The sequence below is a fragment of the Stegostoma tigrinum genome, chromosome 36, assembly GCF_030684315.1.
Source record: "Stegostoma tigrinum isolate sSteTig4 chromosome 36, sSteTig4.hap1, whole genome shotgun sequence".
NCBI lineage: Eukaryota > Metazoa > Chordata > Chondrichthyes > Orectolobiformes > Stegostomatidae > Stegostoma > Stegostoma tigrinum.
Genome location: NC_081389.1, coordinates 9,858,733 through 9,875,612, shown reverse-complemented (window position 1 = coordinate 9,875,612; position 16,880 = coordinate 9,858,733). Strand labels below are relative to the sequence as shown.

General features: G+C 40.7%; 1 protein-coding gene across 1 annotated transcript in view; it reads right to left on the bottom strand.

Annotated features, from left to right (window-relative positions):
• The window catches only part of LOC125446833 (ras-related protein Rab-8B), a 63,628-nt gene that overhangs the window by 20,996 nt on the left and 25,752 nt on the right, over nt 1–16,880 (bottom strand). Inside the window, exon 2 of the mRNA XM_048520721.2 lies at nt 1,245–1,305. Within this exon, the coding sequence (XP_048376678.1) occupies nt 1,245–1,305 (61 nt within the window). The remainder of the gene's footprint in view (nt 1–1,244; nt 1,306–16,880) is intronic.

The following is a 16,880-nucleotide window of genomic DNA, read 5'->3' as shown; positions in this document are numbered from 1 at the left end:
GCAACAAACTCATGCAGAATCTTATCATAGGAGGAATATTGTCAAAAACTTTATCAAGAAAAGCAATGGAAAAGGTGAAATGTAGGTTTATTTTGTAATATCACAAATTATTGCAAGATTATCACCATGAAAGCAATTTTCTGCTGATTAAAAGAGAGAAAAGGGAAGTATTACTTGCACGGTACAGTGCCTTTCACAATGTCAAAATGTCTCAGGACTTGGAACATTATCACTGCCTGGGAAACAAAGCCAATTTATATATAGACAGCCCCTAAAAACCAATGAATAATGACCTGTTTTACTGGTGACAAGTGACCACTCATTGGGAATACTGCCATCCTTCAAAATATTGCCTTGGAATCTTTCACATCCAAGTGTGCAGATGAAACCAGAATTTAACACAGCAAGTAAAATGGGCAGATAGTGACATAGTGGTACTGTCACTGCACTAGCAATCTAGATGCTCAGGTGACATGCACATAAATGTCATCGCACCAACTGGTGGAATTAGAATTCAATTGATTGGTGCCAGCAATTCTATCAAGTGGCATTATAAACTGTAACATCTCAGTGTAGCGCCTCAACACACAAAAACCTCATGTTGGCAACAATTCACCTCAACTCTGAATCGGTGATGGGACTGTAGTTTCAATGAGCTTTCATGTGGGTCTTGCCTAAGGCAGCAGCCCTCAATGTAAAAGCTTTGTGGAGGTAGGTTGCCCAGTGTCTGTAGAAGCTAACTAGTGGATAACAACTCTGTTGCTACAGCCATTGTTTCAAGCCTCAAGCTCAGTAATTTCCTTAAATATTTTCTTTACAATACTTACCTATTGATTTTTGTTTTAAATCAAAACTTGTCTTTAATTCTCCACAGGAGAGTTGAAGAATCATGTTTACTGAAATTTCCCGAATATAAATCTTCATTTACTAAACTGTCAAGAGCATGTTTTATTTAGGATAAAGTTGTTAAATGACAGGTAATCTAAATGTAAAACCCTACACTGTGGAAGGACTACACAGAACTCCAACTCCCAACCATTCATCAAGTGCTTTAATGGAGCCCAGCTTTTCTAATTTACCTGAAACATTCATTTTCTCCAGGGATGCTGCTAAATCTGAACAATTTCAATGTTTTAGTTGTTTTTAAATCCACGACTGCAAGCTCAGTTTTCAGATTCAGATCAGAAAAAGCCATGCTTGATTCAAGATGTCAATTTAATCTAATGAAAATTACTAGTACTCACCATATCTGTAACTTGATTTTCTTCCCATCTAGCTCTACTGTTCGTATTTTGAAATCAATTCCTGCAAAAGAAAGTGTCAAATTAATTGGGTGTGTAAAATATGTTTCAACACAGACTCTGGAAGTATTGGTGTTTAAAATCAATTTATACTCCTGTCTCCTGTTGAAGTAGAATCGCTCAATGTGTAATCTTAAAACTAATAGACAACCTAGCAACTTGATCCATGTCATTGCACATACCAGAAAAACAGAATGGAGATTCAAGTGGAACCCAGCTGCTCTTCTTTTAATAGCCAGTAATAATTAAGCATTCAGAATTATAATGAATGCTCACATCACAAAATGATTTGTTAATCAGAGTGGCTGCATAAAACACAGACATCTTGGAGATTGTGAAATGGTCACCTTAAATTGAAGGCAGCTGAAAAGCAAGGTAATAACAACAAAACAATAGCTTTCAAACCTCACAAGCAGTCAGACTAGATTGCTGACAGGCTTCTCTTCCCTTTGCTAAGTGAGCACGCATTACGTAGATTTGAGGAGGATTCCCTTTCATGTTCTTCCTGTTTCTTCCTCCCTCAGGGGAAGTAGACACAACTGTTTTCAAACTGGAAGATCTGCCTGAGATAGTTTTGTTATATCTTGTCTTTTTGGCAGTAAGGGAGGTCTTATTATAGGACCTGGTTAGCATTTATCAATCTAACAATAATGAAAAAGATGATCTGATCCATTGTTGCACTGCTGCATGTGAGAGCTCACTATGCAAGCTAATCAAACGCCTTGCTTCAAACTACAATAATGATCCAAGTGCTTAACTGGCTGTAAAGCCCTTTGAAACCTCAAGACTATAACAGGCACTATAGAAATCCAGGTCTTTGAAGACTTGTGACCTTTAATTGACATGTTCTCCCTGCTCTGATCGGCAATGTCATTTGAAGCTTTGTTCATATGCATGAGGAATACCGACCTGTGAAAATGAGAGACAGGGTAGAACTAACCCAGACAGGGAAAAATCCCAGACTTATCCCTCCTCCACCCAGTTAATTGATCTCAAATAGAGCAGCACTGAAATACAGTGTTGGGAAACACTGAATCGGCAGGAATGCAAAAGATGGCCATCAAAATGGTCACCTCTCCATTAATAATCAGATCAAGTCACCTACTTTACTGGCAACAGGTATCGCTTAGCCAGAATGAGTCCGTGTGCGGGCAGCCAACATTATCATCCACCTAAATCTAACAGAGGCTGACATCTGTGTCCACCAGCATCTAGCCACCTAACAGACAACTGTGCAGCTGAGGTTCGGGATTGTGGGCTGCCAGCTGAAGAGTTTGAGCATTCATCAGTAGGTTCATGCACAACAAGACCAGCATTTCACCTTTAATTTAGACACTATGGGAAAAGCACTTTGAAATTCTCCACTCAAAGTGCATCTTATTCCTGCAAAGCAAAGCCAGCACATTGCATCATTTTATTTATCACCAGAAGTGCAAGTGGCTGCTCAAAAGGAAAGGAACATTCTATTAGCCACAAGTCCGCAAATGTGTAATGCTTCACTTCTGCCCAGTTTGTGCAATCACTGCAATTACACTGGCAGTGTGACCTTTGTGATAGGCAGCTAGTCTGTCACTGAGCAGCGATGTTACATTGCAATGCTGTACTTGTGCATGCTTCCTTCTTGTTACATCTTGTGGTAGTATTTCACAAGAACTGGTAGAGGGGAAAGAAATTAATCACCTCAATTCAAGCAGTGGGCAAAAGCATCATATTTATCAGAGAAGTGCAAGGTGTGCACACAACTACAACAGGGGGAGTTGGAACCTAAAATATCCACAATTAATTCCAGACTTGCCAAATATTTCCAGTATTTCAATGTTTAGTTTGGTAAGGGGACTGGCTGGGGAAATAGGAATAGAGGAGGGTCGAGGGCCATCATAAGGTCAGTTATGCAATTACAACAGGTTTGTATTGGACAGAGCTTAAGGTGTACAAGTCAATGTTCAAACTGGGTTTACAGGGAGTATCACAGAAGGGCAAAATATGGTTCTTGCCATTAACACTAGCTACACACTGTCCCACTAACACTCAAAGATAAATATCTGTAACAATAAAAAGTTAAATGGAAGCAATAGACAATACAGGTGACAACTGGAGATGGAAGAGATATTTGATTAACTATATTATTCCACTCATCATTGCTCTTGGCACTTGTGTTTTTTTTCTGAAACATTAAGATATATGTTTGTCCTTTCCCTTTTGCTGATCATAATTATATCTGCCCTTTTTTTCAGTCTTGAACATGAAATGGCTGCTCATAATAATTCCTTTTTTTAAAACATAACAGCTGTTTTCAATAGGAGTGGCTCAGCAATAAGTACAAATTCTGTACTGTTTCATTTGCTGATTAGGATGGACTCAACAGTAACAGCGCTTGTGCATGGTTCAAGTGTTCAGGTTCTGTCAAGTCATGCATGTAACTGCATCACAGGTCGAGGAAAACAGTACAAGTATAGACCAGGTAGGAACAATCTAAATGTCAAAGAAGTGCTTTAAAGGAAAATAGAGATAGTGAGGTAGAGTGCTTTAAGTTGGGAATTCCAGAGTTCAAGGCATGAGGTTTAAAGGCAATGGCTACCAGAGGCAGAATGAAAGGAATGTCAGAGCAAGAACCAGAGAACACTGCTGGTCTGTGCTGGGGTGGCCTGTAGCATAGTGAGGCAATTTTTTTTAGCCTAAATGGATTGCATCATTTTGCAATGCTTCTACTATAGATTGTCTCTAGATCCTTCCACCTTCAAGCATCCCCGCCCGACCCCCCCCACCCAAGGCATATCCCACAATGTCAGCTGACCAGAACTTGCACTGACAGCTCATTTCTGCATAGTTTTCTATCAGGATTAAAAATAAGGGGCCTTCGTCCTGTCAATTTGGACTACTTTCAAGGTACTGGAGATAAAATGCCAATGCAAACGTGTCTTGCGACCTCCGGTCTTCCCTTTCACCAAACAGTTCATATTTTCACAGTTTTAGAAAAAAAAGCTCAGATTAATTTCTGACTGGTAGAAAGACTCTTAAGTAATGAGATCATACATAGATTTTAATGTTGCACCACACATAAATGACTAAAAGATTAGTATTTGACATTACACAGCAGTAATTCAATAAGGTCACCCACATGTTACGTTAAAAATCTGTTCTGTTGCCATTGAATATATTTCAAGAGAATCATTCTTTTCCTTACACTGCAAACATTCTTTATATTGTTGACAAGCTATTTCACAGCATTCCCACACTGCTGACTACCAAAACCAGTGGAAGTCACAAAGGTCGAGTACAATGATTTACAGATTTGACTGTAACTGCACAAAGGACAAGATGCAGAAAACTATTTCTGTAATAAATGCTTACAAAGAAACTGTTAGAACAAGTCCCCAGAAAACTCATGACAGTCAGCTGTTCTGCTATGAGAAGCCACCCTGTGCTCTCAATTCTCAACCTAAAATGATCAGCTGTAGCATATCACTGCAAGTGCCACATCATTTCCTCAGAGGGGTCCTAGTCCAGCTTCCTGCTGCTTCAAAAGCAAGTTTCTTCCCCATTGTGAAACATCATACATCCATATGCGCAGCACAAACCACAACTCATCGTCTTTTGGGTTTTTTGTTTGAAGCACTAGCAAGAGTTGTCATAGAAACTACTTTGATAATAGGAATGCATCAAATCGTGTCACAAGTTATTGTGAAATGAAGGACAAAGTTTAAGGGGTAAGCCTTCACAAGTAAGGAAAATCCAATTGCACAATAGTTTGATGCCTTACAGCAATACATTTATGCAGCTACTTCTGTCATTACATGATGCCCGAAAATAATCCATCACCAATTAATTCTTTTTGAGATAAGCTACCCTATCTAATACAAGATAACACTAAAATCATTGGTTAAGCCTCAACTGGACTATTGCGGATAGCTCTGCATGCCACACTTTGGGTCTTAGAAAACCAAAGTCTTACTGAGGGTATAGGGAAGATTTACTGAAATATCAGGACAAGGCACAAGCAATAAATGCTGACCTAACTAGTGCCTTCATATCCCCTGACTTGGTACTTTTAAAAAACCTGAGAAAAGCCCAGTTTACTCTCCCTGCACCCAAGGAGATTAAGGGGAGATTAAGGGGAGATCTGATTGGTGTTCAAATCATTAAGGGTTTTGAAAAATTAAACTACAGGTAGCCCCCAATTTTCATGCTTATGAATGCAATCCCATACAACGGTGTAATTTTAAAAACTTATATACTTCCAAACAGTTGCTTTGCGTGCTTTTGGGGAGGCAATGACCTCCTGGTATTAATCAATAGACTATTAATCCTGAAAGTCAGCTAAGGTTCTGGAGACCTGGGATTAAATCTCACCATGACAGATGGTAGAATTTGAATTCAACAATTAAGGGTCTAATGATGACCACAAGACCATTGTCAATTATCAGAAAAATCCATCTGGTTCACTAAGGTCTTGAGGGAAGGAAATCTACCATCTTTACCTAGTCTGGCCTACATATGACTCCAGAGCCAGAGTGATGTTGTTGACATCCATATCCCATGGGTGAATTAAAAAAGTTGTCTTGCATTATGTTCCGACTTGCGAATAGGCTTAAAGGCAGCAAATTCGCAACGTGGGAATTGCTTGTAAGGTGGAATGGCTTCCTCATGCAAAATATCATTACACTAGAGAATACAGAGTTAAAGTATTTAGGAAGTCACACACAAGATGAGGAAAGCTTTTTTTGAAAGGTAACTGCAGCAAGTGAAAGCAGAACATCAGCAGAAAGATTCAAGGCGAACATTCAAAAATTATCATTTGGAGGAAAACAAATGCAGGACAAATTGGCAGGAGTATGGAGTAATTAGTTCCCTCCTTCAAAGAGCCGGCAGACACAATGAACTGAAAAGCTCATTTCTGTGCCATATCGCCTTAAAATTCATTGAAATTAGACCCGCTATGATTACGAACTAATGGAAGTTAAGACAAACTGAAAATGATTTGTCTCATGTTAAACATCGCCCACATCTTTAAGTGAAGCCTGAGGAAAATATCCAAGGAGGATCTTCATTACCTGACTAAGATACAAATGTCTTTTTCCATTGGTTTGAGTTAGCAAAAGTATTTTATCTGCACTCAGTGTGCTCCAGTTTCCTCCCACAGTCCAAAGATGTGCGGGTTAAGTGAATTGGCCATGTTAAATTGCCTGTTGTGTTCAGGGATGTGTAGATTTGGTGGTTTATAGGGGGATGGGTCGTGGTGGAATGCTCCGAGGCTGAACTTGTTGGCCCGAAGAGCCTGTTTCCACACTGTAGGGATTCTATGATTCTATGAGGACAGTGTTGAGTGGCCAAACGAGCAGGAACCTGGCAGATGAATTCCAGTGCAGAGAAAAGTAAGGCAATGCATTTTGATAGAAGAAACACAAAGACAATACAGGCTTAAAGGTACAACTTTGAGGGGAGTAAAGGAGCAGAGGGGCCTCAGGATTCGTATACACGATGGCCAGGCAAGTTCAAAATAAGCCTTGTAGTGTTTCTGGGTTTATAAAGAGACCTGGAGTATAAAAGCAAGGAAATGATGCTACATATCTCCAAATCACTGGCCAGACCACATTTGGAGTATTGTGCTCCGTTCTGGGTTTCATTTAACGAAGGATGGCAAAGCCCCAAAGAGAATTCAAAGGATATTTACTGTAATGGTACCAGGGATGAAGGATTTTAGACACATGGAAAGATTAGAGAAATTAGGCTCATTCTCCTTGAAGCAGAGAAAATTAAGAGGTGACCTTCTTGAGGTGTTCAAAATTAAGAAAACTTTTTGAAGAATAAAGGAGGATATTCTGTTTCCACTTGTTGGTATGTCAGTAATTACAGGTCACAATTTCAGACCGTCAGAAAGAGAGCTAGGAGTGAGACAAGGAGAAATACGTTTACTCAGAGTTGTTACAATCTGCTATGCACTGTCTGGGAGAGCGGTGGAAGGTTATTCCACGCAAGGTTTTGAAAGACAGCTGGATATATATTTGAAAGTTTAAACTTAAGGGCTACAGAGTCAGGGCTGAAGAACGGGACAACCTGGTTGGCTCTTTCGAAATCCAATACTGAGATACAGGCTACTAGACGAGGCGGGATTGAGGTTCACAAGGAAGAGGTATTAGAAATCCTTCAGAGGGTGAAGATAGATAAGTCTCCTGGGCGGGATGGGATTTATCCTCGGATCTTCTGGGAAGCCAGGGAGGAGATTGCCAAGCCTTTGGCATTGATCTTTAACTCGTCATTGTCTACAGGAATAGTGCCAGATGACTGGAGGATAGCAAATGTGGTTCCCCTGTTCAAGAGGGGGATTAGAGACAACCCTGGTAATTATAGACCAGTGAGCCTTACTAAAGTGTTGGAAAAGGTTATAAAGGATAGGATTTATAATAATCTAGAAAAGAATAAGTTGATTAGGGATAATCAGCACGGTTTTGTGAAAGGAAGGTCGTGCCTCACAAACCTTACTGAGTTCTTTGAGAAGATGACCAAACAGGTAGATGAGTGTAAACCAGTTGATGTGGTGTATATGGATTTCAGCAAGGCGTTCGATAAGGTTCCCCACAATAGGCTATTGTACAAAATACGGAGGAATGGAATTGTGGGAGATATAGCAGTTTGGATCAGAAATTGGCTTGCTGAAAGAAGACAGAGGGTGGTAGTTGATGGGAAATGTTCATCCTGGAGACCAGTTACTAGTGGTGTACCGCAAGGGTCGGTGTTGGGTCCACTGCTGTTTGTCATTTTTATAAATGACCTGGATGAGGGCGTAGAGGGATGGGTTAGTAAATTTGCAGACGACACTAAGGTCGGTGGAGTTGTGGATAGTGACGAAGGATGCTGTAGGTTGCAGAGAGACATAGATAAGCTGCAGAGCTGGACTGAGAGGTGGCAAACGGAGTTTAATGCAGACAAGTGTGAGGTGATGTACTTTGGTAAGAGTAGCCAGAAGGCAAAGTACAGGGCAAATGGTAAGATTCTTAGTAGTGCAGATGAGCAGAGAGATCTGGGTGTCCATGCACACAGATCCTTGAAAGTTGCCACCCAGGTTGACAGGGCTGTTAAGGCGGCATACAGTGTTTTAGCTTTTATTAATAGAGGGATCGAGTTCTGGAACCAAGAGGTTATGGTGAAGCTGTACAAAAACTCTGGTGCTGCCACTCTTGGAGTATTGCGTTCAGTTCTGGTCACCGCATAAGAAGGATGTGGAAGCTTTGGAAAGGTTGCAGAGGAGATTTACTAGGATGTTGCCTGGTATGGACGGAAGGTCTTGTGAGGAAAGGCTGAGGGACTTGAGGCTGTTTTCATTAGAGAGAAGAAGGTTGAGAGGTGACTTAATTGAAACATATAAAATAATCAGAGGGTTAGATAGGGTGGATAGGGAGAGCCTTTTTCCTAGGATGGTGACGGCGAGCACAAGGGGGCATAGCTTTAAATTGAGGGGTGAAAGATATAGGACAGATGTCAGAGGTAGTTTCTTCACTCAGAGTAGTAAGGGAATGGAACGCTTTGCCTGCAACGGTAGTAGATTCGCCAACTTTAGGTACATTTAAGTCGTCATTGGATAAGCATATGGACGTACATGGAATAGTGTAGGTTAGATGGGCTTGAGATCGGTATGACAGGTCAGCACAGCAGAGGGCCGAAGGGCCTGTACTGTGCTGTAATGTTCTGTGTTCTAGATACGATGGGTCAAATAGCCTACTTCTGTACAGTAAAATCCTAGAATTATATGATTTGCAAGAACGGATTCAGAGATGAGGGACTTCAATGCATGGTGGGACAGGAGATGTTGACGTTTGCTTTCCTTAGAAATCAGAACGTTAGGAGGAGGAGTTTAGCTAGATTTTGCTCACAATCTGCCAAGAGGAAAAAAAATGCTAGGCTATAAGGGAACTGCAGAAGTGTGGATGTGGTTCTCATTCTTGAATAGAGCCAGCCCAGAGATGGACAGACTTCCTCCAGAGCACTCTAGCAAACTACAGTCAGGCCCAACTCTGCTATATAAAATTTCATTTCATGCACAAGTCACCAAAAATAAAGACAATCAGGCAACTATAATGTTTTTAAACTCATTAAATGTGGCACAAGATAAAGTTAGTGCTGGGGAAAGGTGGCAAGCAACCCTCATTCAAGTTAAGTGCTGCAAACTCTTCCCCTGCTCTATTCACAGCACATTTTCCACACCCCAAACTCAGGTGCAACTGCATTGATAGATATGTTTCTATTGGCTGTACCTCAACTGAGCTTCTCTGACAACTTAACGGAATAATTCAATAATATGAGCCTTACCATCTTAGAACTGGAAAGGAAATACAAATATGCAAAGCTTCCAAACAGGAAATAAATTTCTAATTGTAATAGCCTTATTATAACAACTAACTCTACACTTAGAAATACTGGATAAACACTTCAAAGTTAAAAATTACAAAATAAGCAAACAGGAAAACATTGCCAAATGTTGGCAGCTGTCAAACAGATGAGGCCAGATTCTCCTTGATGCTCCCAAGAAGGACAAAGACTAACTTCCTTCCTATTTACTAACACAATGGCTCCGCACAATTTAAATGTAAACCCAGACGTCATTTGCAAGCCTAACTGAAGTAGCTCTTTCCGCCTCCCCCCACTGCAAATACAGAAACACTTCACTGTTCAGGATAAATCACAGTCCACTGCCCTCATTCTGCTGAAATTCCAGTTCTAATCAATGCAATATTACGTTTGTAATCAGAACACAAAATAGACGAAATACGAGAACATATTCTGAAAACATGCGCATGAGAACTTGTTTTATCGAAAGTAATGCCAACAATACAATCTGCTTTTGCTGAACTGAGATGTTTGGGCTCACCTACAGATGCAGCTGAACTGGTTACCATATTTTCACTTTAATGGATGGTCACAAAATGAAACTATTTTTGCTCATAACTTGGACAATCAAAATATAAATTAGAAAGAGCATCTATGTAGACTGCAAGAAAATAGCTAGAGTCAAACATGTTGATTACAACTAGTACTATTAACCATGTTTGAACATCCTGGAAAGAAGTGATGAAATTACAAAAGTACATGTATCAATGAGTCAAAAGCCTGACACATGGCTGCACTGCTATGAAATCCAATATGGCTACAAATGTGGTCTACATTGTTTAAAATACTGCATTAAGGCTTTCATCATGTGCTTTGCTGTTTTTCACATTCAAATGCTGATTTCAAAAAATACAGTAAGACAAAAAAATCTTTATTCCATTTATTTATCATTTACCATACATTAGCCTTGATAAAGATTGGGAGAGAAGTCTTGGAAAGCCCGGGAGTTAGCACAATGTCAAAACTGAAGGCAGCCATTCTCATCCTCATCCTGGCTGAGAGAAAGCACTGAAACATTCCAATGTTATCCCTGGGTTTCAGGATGATGGACAAAACTGCTGACGGCATCTCCTACTCTTTTATAACATTCATTTCCTGCATCATGCCAGAAGTTTACACTTGCTATATCAATCTCATCTTACTCTGATCCACAAAACTTAACTCTCTCACAGGTTTAGTCACACTCTTGTTATGTCACAAAGAAATTTAATCATGCTTAACAACATTCTGCTCCCACTGGTCACACAACCACAGTTAGAAACAGCTCCTGTGCCGCAGAACCAGCTCTTTTAGGATGGATTTCAACATTACTTTTCTTCCAAACTCTGACAAAGTTTCGGCTAACCTGAATTGATGACCACAGATCAGTCAGTCAACCACGGACATTGTTCTACGGCTTTTGATATTCTGCCAGCAGGAATACTTGATACCTTTGATACAAATTGCACTTCAGGTCATTAGCATTTGACTAAAAGTACCCTGTATTTCAGCTGCCTAAGGATGATCAACTCAGCCATTATAACCTGGCCTAGGTTCGCAGTGAACCACTCCAGTACATCAAGCGAGGAACTTGGTTTAACCGACTTGATGCTACTCCAATCAAACTCTTGAACCTTCATGATTGCCAGATTAGAATTCACATGTATACTGTCTGATGATGAATATTGAATACTGAATCAGAATTTATTTCAGTGAACAATGTTTGATGAACTTATTGGGATGGGACTTTTTGTACTGAACATGAACAAATGCTCATGAGTACTGACATCCATTTGTTAAGCAAAATGTTATTACCACTGCTTAATCCCCTTAGCAAGAATTTATGACGTTTCCCAAAGTGTAACACTTACCGTGGTTTAACTTTTTACAGACAGCAAAATCTGGCAGAAAGTAAACCTGGTTAAGATGCAACTTGGACAAAATATTAATTTACGAAGAGTACAAAGCTGAACTGGTTGACAGGATACACCTCTGATAGCAGAGGTACAGGAAGTGGTAAACTATCAATTTGACTCTATATAAAATGCATCACACCACTTCCTGTAAATGCAGCTTGTAGGAGTCTCATATTTCCAACTCCTACTCTCTGCAAATCTAACGAAGCCCATCTCACAACACTGCAAGTAATTCAGTCTATTTTTAGTCAAAATCTTGTTACTCAAAGTTTTTGTAGATAAAATTGTGAAAACTTTCCAGCAGCCACTTTAAAATGAGGTTTGTTTACTGTGGGGGCCACAGATGAGAATAATCAAAGCCTGATTTCTGAAATTAAGCTAGTATAATGCTGATGTCTTGATATAAGACATTCCTTCCAGTTGGCTGAAATCCTTGGCAATCATGTTCTGCTCCTTTTCAGATGTGACTGCAGTTCTGGAATTCTGACAGCTGTTCCTGGTATCACCTACACCATTCCATGTATCCCCCTCACAAAAATGCTCCAAAGCGCAATGGAACTTTGCAGACACAGAAGCCAAAACAGAGACAAGGGCAAGAGCAGAAGAATGTAACTAGAAGCAGTTGTGAAATAGAATTTGCACTCTTTACTATTAGCTTCATGCCTAAAATGCAAATTATACTGCAAATCTAATCACTTATCAAATGTGTTCCATGTGTAAGTTATAAATTTACACTGCCCCAGAGTTTGCACCAGGGTTCTTAAAGATGAAACAAATATGAGATGTTGCTCTTCTAGTTTGCATTGAGTTTTGCTGGAATACTGCAGCAGGCCTGAGACGAGATGCTGGCTGGGGAACATGGTAGGCTGTTAACGTGGCAGGTAACAGAAGCCTGGGGTCTTCTGTACAAAGAGCATAAGTTTTCTGCAAAGCAATCACCCGGACAAAACATAGACTGTCTACTTCCCACCCCTAACATAGGTATAATTGGTTCATTAACTAGTGACCAGTTTTCAATGACAAAGGCCTTCTGCCTGCCAAGAATTATGTGATCAGTTCTCAGACAGCTAAACAGTTGTAAACAAAGATCTTCACCAGCTCAGGTGCTCTCCCTGTTCTCTGCAGTTAAAGCAGCTTTAAGTTTCAAGAAAACCAGTTTATCTTCCTTCTAGAAGTTGCAGTAAATTGTGACTTTTAATTAATAAATCCTTTTATTAGCGAACCAGACACCAATGTGCCTCTTGAAAGAGAAGGAAGATCAGAAGCAGCATTCTGATCAACATAATGACAATCTCAGCAGATCCTGTGAACAGAGATAGCTGAATTGTTTTCCCTCCAACCATAACACGTGTGTTGTGTGTTGTGTGTGCACATCTGTGCAAAAGGCCGCTTAAGAAGGAATCAGAGTTTTAATTAGTAGTTATGTGCTAACTGTTCGTAAGTGTTTACTTGCAGCTGCAGTCCAATTACTTGTAAGAAACAGTCAGTCATTTTTTTTAAATTCAGAAACTTGGTCCATGCTTCAATCAGCCTGAGTCTTTAAGACAGGCTTACTTTTCAAAATCAATAACTTCTGTGACAATTCCAGAGATAGCAAGGTTTTATTTCCAGCATACACACACTAAGGTTCAACAGGGGCTGTATGTTCAGACTTGTAACATGTAATTCAGGGCAGACATTAGGAGATCCTTTACATTGGTTCAACAGATGAGATTTGATTTCAAGCAGAATAGAAGAGACAAATCCTCTGACACCTCATGCAGCAAGAGACCGGGGCAGAGGATTATGCTTAAGATGAACTAAGGCAACCAGAGTTATCTTCCTTCAGTGGTGCAATGGCATTTTGTCAAGCCAAAGTAGTAGACAGTCTGTTAGGCTGTGCAGAGGCAGCAATGCAGTTCCTGCTTAGTGAAACATACAGGCAACCTTCAAACGAATACAATTTAATTTGTTGCTTTCAAATTGGAATTAGAGACACACTGGCCACAAGGTTGCTTCAGTTGATTTCAGCACTGTAGTTTTGGCCCTGCAGAGTAAATAGTGCTGACCCCACATCACAATGCTTTGAACATAGCAAGGCCTCATCTAAAAGCCATTAATGTAGATGAGGTATAAATCAGTCAATTAAATACTCTTTGAAAAAACTGTTTTCTCAGTGTTCATAGTGCACTATATAAACCGGGTATGAGGAGAGTACAATAGATGGAAGCCCTTAAGGATAATCCGTGTGTATTAAGCTTATAACTTGTTAGAAAATCTTTGCTGTCAAAATGAGTTATGCCTAACCATCAAGATGTCTTTTGTTTCTTAACTTCTTCCAACTACTTTGAAAATGCAACATCTGAACTCATCTATTCTCATGCATCCCTGGCCAATCTCCCAACATTTTACCCTCCAGAGTGTCAAGTTCTTCCAAAACTTGCCTGTGTCTTAACTCTCTTCCTAATAACATTATGGGTGCATGTATCTTCCACAGACATGCGCAGTTCAAGGCAGCTGCTCACCAGTCTTCATCAGTTAAGGGCAATTAGAGATGGGCAATAATTGCTGGCCTAGCCAGCAATGCTCACAGGGGAAAAAAATAAACAATTATACTGAGATAACAAGGTGTGGAGCTGCATGAACACAGCAGGCCAAGCAGTGTCCGGGGAGCAGGAAAGCTGACATTTCGGGTCTAGACCCTTCTTCAGAAATGGCAGGGGGGACACGAATTCTGAAATAAATAAAGAGAGGGGGAGGCGGATAGAAGATGGATAAAGGAGCAGATAGACGAAGAGAAGACAGACAGGTCAAGGAGACAGGGTTGGAGCCAGTAAAGGTGAGGAGTTAGGGAAGGGAGACGTCAGTCCAGGGAGGATGGGCAGGTCAAGGAAGCAGGATGAAGCTAGTAGGCAGGAGATGGGGGTGGGGCTTGAGGTGGGAGGAGTGGATAGGTGGGAGGACAGTTTAAGGAGGCGGGTACGAGCTGGGCTGGTTTCAGTCAGGAGAGAGGAGATTTTGAAGCTTGTGAAGTCCACACTGATACCACTGGTCTGCAGGGGTCCCAAGTGAAATATGAGATGCTGTTCCTGCAACCTTCGGGTGGCATCGTTGTGGCACTGCAGGAGGCCCAGGATGGACATGTCATCCAAGGAGTGGGAGGGAGTGTTGAAATGGTTTGCAACTGGGAGGTGCAGTTGTTTGTTGCAAACTGAGCGTAGGTATTCCACAAAGCAGTCCCCAAGCCTCTGCTTGGTTTCCCTGATGTAGAGGAGACCACGCTGCGAACAGCGGATACAGTATTACACAGTGGCAGATGTGCAGGTGAACATCTGTTTGATGTGGAAGGTCTTCTTAGGGCCTGGTATGGGGGTGAGGTGGAGGTGTAAGGGCAAATATAGCACTTCCTCCAGTTGCAGGGAAAATTGCCCAGGGTGGTAGGGAGTGTACAACAGACAAGGGAGTCACAGAGGGAGTGGTCCCTCCAGAAAGCAGACAAGGGAGGGAAAAATGTCTTTGGTGGTGGGTTTGAATAGCACATGGCAGATTGAAACAATTATACCAGCATTTTAAGCAGTAAAGCAGCAATTGTCAGGTCTTACTATTAAATATTTCAACAAGAACTAGAGTCTGTGACAGAGCTCATGGCTACATTTCCAAACAGCGGTCCATAAACCACACCTCCTACAACTAAATCTTAATTATATTTCTCTTCAGGCTATAAGTTTACATACAGATGTCATTTCAGAAGATTAAACAGCCGTATAAAAGCCCAATTGACAAACCTATTACAAAAGGTCAAAAACAAAAGAAATAATGCAAGGTTAGTTTGTGCATGTGTAGAAGCTGGAACTCAGTTGTGTCTCTGAATGGAATTTGACTATGCTGCAGTATTAATCAAGTTGTTAGGTAAAGTGTGCAGACAGTTACAACAATTAGGCTAAAGGTTTCAAGTGTAACAGTTATTAGACGAATATGTATGTCGTTTATTTTGTGGTCATGCATGTCGGGTTGTGCATCTCTCTGGCACAGACAGTTACAGCACTGCTTGTGCACTGTTTCAGTGGATGGCTCAGGCTCAGAAACAATTTGTTTGTCAAACCACATCAGCAAAGCAGCAGGAGAAGAGAAGACAGGCTGTGAACATGGTCAAATTGCCATGATTCATGCACATGAACTTTACAAAAAAAAACACTCCAGCTACACAAGAGCCAGGTGATGGGCAGGATCGGGCTAGTGGTGCAGTCCTCCACATTGCAGCAGGACAAGGGATCTCCATAAATGACATCTACTTGGATAACATGTTGGACAGTGAACCATCTATGAATTATACCCAGATAAAGACAGGGAAAAGGTAAGAAGTAGCAAAACCAAAAGATTTTCAATCAAGGACCAATTGGCCAGTAGAAAGCACAGCCTGTGTTCCACACTAATGTTCGCTGAGACATGTGCAGCATTGCCAGCAGCAATTGCGGATGTATACCTTCACAGACACAGATGCAATTAATTCAGCTTATCTAACCTACACATACCTTGTGAACAAATAAAATATAATTTGAGGCTGAAAATTAGTCTTGTTCACTCCCCATGTCCACAATTTCACATCTCCCATCATCTTAATTTGAAGAAACCTAGCCACAAAAGTAACCTCACTTCTCTTCTGGCTTTACTACAGACAACAATCATTCTGCTGGCTGGTTCAGTTTTACAAGAATTTAGAATCGCAGAATGGTTACAAGCACAGTAGGTCATCTTGACTGCCAAATTACTGCAAGAACAACTCAGCTGGAGCCGTTCCATGGCCCTTTCCACATAGTCCATCAAATCATTTTCTTCCTATGTCTACCCAATTGGCTTTCGAAAACCAAAACCAGTTGAATTTGCCTCCATCAGACATTCAAGCTTTACATTCCACTATGTAATCACTGAATGGGATTTCCCTCCACATCAGCTTCTCTTTTGCCAGTCCTGATGATTCTGCCAATGGAACAGTCTTGCCTCATCCAATCTGTCCAGAACTCATGATTTTCAGCACCCGCATGAAATGTCTTTGCTTCCCTAAAGGCGTCACCACCAGCTTCTCCAATCCATCCCTCTGCTGTCCCTTGTTCCTGAAACCACTGTCATAAATCTTTTGAATTCTGATCTTTTCTAAAAAAAGGATTTAGACATTGCTCCAATTGAGGCCGAATCAAAGTATTTATTATAACCTTGCTTTTGTATTGTATGTTCCATTTTAGAATTGGAGATGTTTTTTGATTACCAACCTGCAGTGTCACCTTCAATATTTTCTGCAGATATACTGACAAGCAGGACCTGGAAA